Below are 6,691 nucleotides of genomic sequence, written 5' to 3'. Positions count from 1 at the left end.
TTTTTTATATGTATATTTAGTTATTGTGTTTTGCTACTATACCAATGCTTAAATTAAACTAAAGAATATCATCAATAACTAAATTGTATATCGTTGATTTAAATACTATTATTTTATCTTAACATAGTTTTCAGTTCACATTTACTTTATTTGATAAATTTATTATTTGTGTTTTGTCACATCACTGATTAAATTAAATGAAAGGAAAATATAATAAAACTAAGCAGTACACAGTGTTCTTTTGTTTCTAAAATCAATGAAATATCTGTTACCATGTTTACTTAATGGTAAGTGTGAAAATGTAAAGGCAATAGACGATGGAACTGATTAAAAGAACTGGTATGATATTAAGTTGTTTGTTGATATTTTTGTAGAGTAGAATCAGAGATGCAATGAAACATATACTGTATTTGCTATTACATCTTTTTGTCCTTGGTCCTTGATGCTTTGATAATCATATTAGTTTTGTCTGCTGTCGTTAATACTAAAATTATTTGTTTAACATTTTTTATAGTACAGATATAGTTTTTTTAATATTTCAAAAGACTATTGATAAGGCACAATAATATTTCTAAAGATTATAACAGCTGACTTAGTTTTGCTAATGATTTATTGTGAGTGAAGAAACTGAAGATGGAAGGATTTGTGATTTAATATGAAAAAGAGTGAAATTTAAAAAATGTTCATTTAAATTAAAAAATTAGTATTTTTGCAACTTCAAAATAGAAATTTAAAATTTCAAAAATAAAGGAAAAAGGTATGCAACAAAGGGAGATGAAGGTAAATCATGTATGTGAAAGTTTTATTCGAAGATATGGTAAGTTTTTCTCATATCAGCCTACACAAGATTTAAAATTAATCAAACCCAAAATGGTGGTATCCACTACTTACCAGATTTAAAAATGATAACTTAAACGTTTCTATTAAGGCCATAAAAGTTGAATTTTGTTTCTAAAAGCATTGGTGGATGTGTAACTTTATTATATGCAACAGATGTAAAGATAAAAATGTTTCTTTTTTGTGTCCTCTTCCCGTTGCAAAGCACGGGTACAACAGCTAGTAATTTTATATCTATAACAATGAAGCCCCGATGAAAAGAGCCGCTAACTTCCGACGGTCAAGAACCTCCCACTCCCAATTCGTAGATTTCGTTCGATTCGGTACGGTTTGGTAATTGGTAATCATCCAATCCACTCCACAGTCCACATCCCTACCCTATCCATATCCATCATCCATCTCCATCTCCATCACATCACAACAAAACAACAAACAAAAACAAAAAACCCCTAATTAACTGGATGATAAAGAGCCTAAATAAAGTTGAAGCCCAATAACTTTTTGTAGAGGACGCCTTCAATTACTAATTTAGCAAACAGCCCTCGTAAGTCGTACTCGTAACCACTGTAAGTTTTTAAGTCCGTTTATTGAATTTAACCTCGGTATTTTGAGTGTTAAGTTACAGTAGGTTAGCTACCTACTATCACATAAAACATTTAGTAGTATGTTTTCTGTGCTACTATGTTGAACTTTTTAAAATTAACTTAGGCTAAGTAAGTTAGATACTTAGATAAGTATCTTAGGTTATGTAATTGTTTGGACACATTTCTATTTATACTCACTGAATTAGTTAAAATAATAGTTCATTAGTTGCCTTCATTAGCCATCATTAGTTTTTGGATCACCTCTCACCTACCCATTAATTTGTAAGGTTCAGGCTACGATGATAAGATCTTTTTTAAACCCTGGTCTTTTTACTAGCTTATCCAAATCAATAGACCTAGCCTAGTTATGATTGTCTTTGTTTTAGTTAAATGAAGATTAACGAAAAGAACTTAGCTGCATTTGCAACATCAGCTACACCCGTTGATCGAGAAGGCTGGTTGGTTAAAAGAGGAGATGTTAATAAAGGATTCCAGAGACGATGGTTTGTTTTAAAAGGAAATTTGTTGTTCTACTTTGAAAAGCGAGGTGATAAGGAACCTGTTGGAGTTGTTGTGCTAGAAGGATGTACAATTGGTGAGTGTATTACCACTGTACTTTAACCCTCCGAGTGTCCATAGTTTAGGTCTTAATGTCCGCCTATTTTTGGCGCATTTGCAAGGTTTTATTAAAACGGATCTGAGAAGCTTTAAACAATGTTAATTCTAGGCCTACTGTTCTATCTTACCATTTTGTTTGGAAAATCATGGGCTTCAATATTATACATTAAACATAAGGAACATTTGTAGGCTATCAAAAAAATTTTTTAGGTAAAAAAAATATTTTGGAAAATTTTCAAAAAAAAAAATAAGTTTGCGCTCAATGAAATTGTATAAATTATAGGCCTATAAATATTTGAAAATAGCCACTTTGTTCTAAATTTTATGAGGATTACAAATATATAATAATATAAGGAAGTAGATTTGCAAATAAATAAGTTATGGGCAAAAAACAGATTTCAGTAGGCCTACATAGCGTTTAGCGAAGAATGCATAACCATAGCTAAGAATCTGGCTGATAATTTACATCAATATCACTACCTACTTCTTCAGGATCATCAACCAGCCCTTCAAAATCACTTAAATCTTCTTATAATGCACCACGTAACTTATATCACTACTTTTGATTTTTAACACTAAAACAATGATAAACGTAATAAAACACATCAGTCATCGGTCCGAGGGTAACCTAACTTAGCTGTTTACAAATACGCACGTCAGCTGTCTGCTACAATTACGATCGGCTCGGAGAACATAAAGCGCTTAGAGACAGACCTCTGGAGAAAGCTTAGAATCTAACGAAAAGAACGATACCTAACTCGATCCAGTTCAATCCGATTCAGTCAGTCATAGAGCCTTCGCCGTAAACGATGTTCGTGTGTCGAAAAATCGACGCGTGACACTACACAAAGTGTGTCGTGAGTCGATTTTTCGACGAGTGACGCTCAGAGGGTTAACAGGGGCAGACTTCCGTACCTGATGGCACAAACAACCGAATATTGGTAATTATTATTTAAAACTGATTGCATTTTTGGATTCAGCGTTAAAAATACTGTACAGTAAGTAGACATATAAAAATTACATCATATCCCAGTGTAAATAGGCCTACAGTAAATATTTGCCAAAATATCGATTGATATATCAAATGAAACAATTGAATAATCAATATTTTCATTCTGTGGTTTGTGCCAACAGATACGGACTACCCTTTAACAGTATGGGGCTGCACTTAAGTTTAAGTTCTAGGCCTACATTTAAATGTACTCACATAATTTACTGCAGTTTGGTTGAGGTTAGGTTTAGTTTTGAACAGTTTCATTTTATAACCAGCTGGTAGTTAATGTATAACTTAGGCCTAATGTATAATAGTAAATGTAGGACGTAGACTAAAGTGCAACCACGGCCACCTTTAACTACAGGCTGCGACCAGCGAGCATTAACTCCCGGCCGTTTCACCTTACAGTAGTACAGAACTGTTGCAGTTTAAATATAGGCCTACCTAGGCCTACTGCATTTTTACACCCTTACAATTGAGATAAAATTTTGAAATTTGGTACAGAGCTAGGGAATAAACCCTTCATTGCCAATGGTATGGTTTTGAAAATTAAAATTTCATTTGGTAGTATATATAAATATTTTTAAAATTAACACATTAGAAAAAGTTTGGAAAAGTAGTGAAAAAGTTAGTCCCCTACTAAAATTGTTATTCATTATTCATTGGCCTTCATCGTTACCCTCTGGTGAGGGAATAGACTGCGTCGTTGTTTAATACGAAAAACAAAACACAAAAAACAAGACTACACGCACATATAAAATAAAACTGTGTACAGTCTAACCTTGATATAACGAACCTCGATATAACGAATTCCTTGATATAACGAATTTTTTTTTAATCCCCTAGAACTCTCCATAAGACACAATGTATATTTTACCTCTACATAACGAACAAACCATAACAACGACCTTGATTTAACGAATTTTTCGTGATTTCGGCTAAAATAAGACATCTCAATATAACGAATTTGTCATTGTCAGAACCTCTACATTGCGAATTTAACCTCTGCATAGCGAATTAGCTACGTCTTTCCCTCGATATAACAAATCCTCCACCCAACTATTGTTTTGGGAAAATCTGTTTCTTTATCAAATGAAATGGAAAGGTCACGTCATCGCTTGCGCTAACATTCGTCTGCTCCGTTTTACATCTTTGTCTGCTGTCGCTGCGCGCGCTATGTTGCAACTGAGAACTGAACTGATTTCATTTACTGAGGACGACGTAATGTTTAGTAAGCTGTGATTGGGCGATATGGGGTAACTATGGTGAATTGTACAATTTTTGGATAAAGAGAAAACTAAGAAAGAATATAAAAACAAAACCAAAGAGAAAGAATAGCAACATTGTTATCTTAACATTCCTTTTACGACTGTTTTTATTATCCTTAAGTTGGCTATGATTATACACTTTTATAATGACTTATCTAATAATTTATTGTTATCAATACGATTTGTTTCAACTATCAACACCAATGCTACAGTTAATGATTATTATTGACATTCCTCTGTTGTGATAAATCAGTACTGTACTGTAAGTAGCCTACCGGCCTATCACGAGCAGTAGCTTACAAAACTTTCTACTGTTTTGGTTTGTTCTTTACATGGTTTATGACTACGCAATAAAGTGTTTGGCTAGGTTTTAGGAGGGTTAGAACAAGCTGTGATTTTAAACTTAAAGTTTTTAACCTGTACCAAGGTCAATGCCATTGTCATGATTGCGCAATGTTCAAGATCCCTCCCCTTTATTATGTCATGCCAGATAATTTAGGTTCTACTGTACAATGTAAACACTGTACCGTAAAGTATTGAGCCTATGCTACTTTAATTGTATTTTAATGAGGTCAAATCCCGACCTATATTGACCGACGCTGGTTCTGAACCTCAACTTGGTGAAATTCCTGCAACCCTAACCTCTATATAACGAACCTCGTTTTAACAAAATCCTTGATATAACGAATATTTAGTTCGGTCCCTTCAGATTCGTTATACTGAGGTTGGACTGTATTAACATGGCGGGCAGGCAGTATGCGGTACAAAAAATTAGTTGTCCCGCTCCAAATTGTCCTTAAAGAAATCATCTACTTTGTAGTATGGTCTATTGATCAACAAGTCTTTCACAGCACTCTTGAACTTCCGGTCGTCCAGACATCGAATGCTGGAAGGGAGTCTGTTGAAGAACTTGATGGCTGACATAGGGAAGGAATTGAGCGTCCTGCTCAATCTCGCTCGGGGAACATCGAGATCCTGCCTAGCTCTGGTATTATGGGCGTGGATGTGGCTTCTGGTGTTGAGAAGAGGAACACTGCAATTGATTTCAATCAGGCAGGCGTAGATATAGTGTCTGCAGACGGTTAGAATTCCGAGTCTCTTGAATATCGGTTTGCAGTGTTCTCTAAAAGGACTCCTTGAGATGATACGGACTGCCGCTTTTTGAAGCTTTAAGACTTCCTCCTCTTCCGACGCATGACCCCAAAGGTGTAGTCCATACGCAATGTGCGAATGAAACAGGGCATGGTATACCATGAGCAGGTACTGCTCCGGGACACATTTCCGGAGGCGCCTGAGGAGACAGTTTACTCTTGCAAGTTGTGTGGCAACATGGGTCATTCCAGTCTGTTAAAGATGTAATTTATTCATATTATAATGTCCATAATAGTTATGTTAGAAAAGAACATATGATGTTTCCTTGGCAACAGAGTTTAGTTGTTTGTTATATTTTGATGAAGTAAGATGTTAGTACAAGATGTAAGATGTTGTTACAAATCTAAGTTTTTCGTTTAAAAAATAGAGTTTTCTCTGTAAATCTTCAGGACTGATGTCGCTAATTCCATCGCTGCCAAATCCGGGAATTAAATCACTAGACATTATTTTTGGGGCTAAAAACTGAGGATTAAATTTTGATCAAAATGAAAATAACGAGTGACCGTCTTTTGCTCGTAACACAGATGTGAGTTCAATAAATATAGTTTATAATAAGTGTCTGGTTAAAAGTATAAAATTACTTTTTACCAGATTTTTTAATTCCACCACCAACTAAAGGTCCTTTTTGTGCAGCCTTTTGTTTAGCTTCAGCCAACGCCTTTTGCGTTTCCTTCTGTTTTTGCTTTAATTTCATATCCTCTTCATCCATTTCTGCTTTTTCTTTCTTCGGCGCTTTCAGTGGTTTCTTCTTGCCTCCTTCTCGACTAGACATTTTAAATAATTAATTCAGTAACCACGCTATAAAAATAATTATTTCAATTTCAATTTTCAATTCACAGTCACACGAACGTATTTCCTTTTTATGGGACGCTTGCATCAGAGAACGTTGTTTTGCCTTGGTTTCCTCATCTAATTGTGTGTTCATCATCAACTCTTGCAGAGCCAGGGTGTGTTTGTTCATGAACTGAAGTCTCTGTTGAAACAGCTGTTTCTCTGTCACATGTTGAATGTCCATCAGGTTGCCAACAATTCCAAACACTGTGTTATCCAGTAGAGACTCTGCTAGACCACACAACAATTCGTTGGGAATCCTCTGTTGATACTTTGGAGGTAAATCCTTTGCCATTACTGGAGTTGCCTCCCTAGCATTGGCTCACGGTGAGCGACTAGTCCCTGGTCTCCTCACCAAAACAAGAAAAACTGCATCTGACTGAGACGCAAGATGAAGTCTAATAGTC

The 6,691-nt window shown here is 35.1% G+C and overlaps 1 protein-coding gene across 7 annotated transcripts in view; it reads left to right on the top strand.

Moving 5' to 3' along the window:
* The first annotated feature begins 627 nt into the window (after positions 1–627).
* The window catches only part of LOC129004818 (sesquipedalian-1-like), a 65,724-nt gene continuing 59,660 nt past the window's right edge, over positions 628–6,691 (top strand). The window contains exons 1-2 of one of the 7 annotated variants that reach the window (XM_054433481.1): positions 628–817; positions 1,808–2,016. In XM_054433481.1, coding sequence (XP_054289456.1) covers positions 1,812–2,016 — 205 coding nt within the window. In that variant the 5' untranslated portion in view covers positions 628–817; positions 1,808–1,811. Of the gene's footprint in view, positions 818–1,141; positions 1,161–1,180; positions 1,404–1,455; positions 1,551–1,685; positions 1,704–1,807; positions 2,017–6,691 lie in introns of those variants that run through there. The other 6 variants (XM_054433496.1, XM_054433510.1, XM_054433472.1 and 3 more) reach the window with 6 other exon arrangements.

Source organism: Macrosteles quadrilineatus, unplaced genomic scaffold, assembly GCF_028750875.1.
Source record: "Macrosteles quadrilineatus isolate MER2022 unplaced genomic scaffold, UCM_ALF_1.0 Scaffold_1__1_contigs__length_201487025, whole genome shotgun sequence".
In the NCBI taxonomy this organism is placed as follows: Eukaryota; Metazoa; Arthropoda; class Insecta; order Hemiptera; family Cicadellidae; genus Macrosteles; species Macrosteles quadrilineatus.
This window is presented reverse-complemented; position numbering and strand designations above follow the sequence as displayed.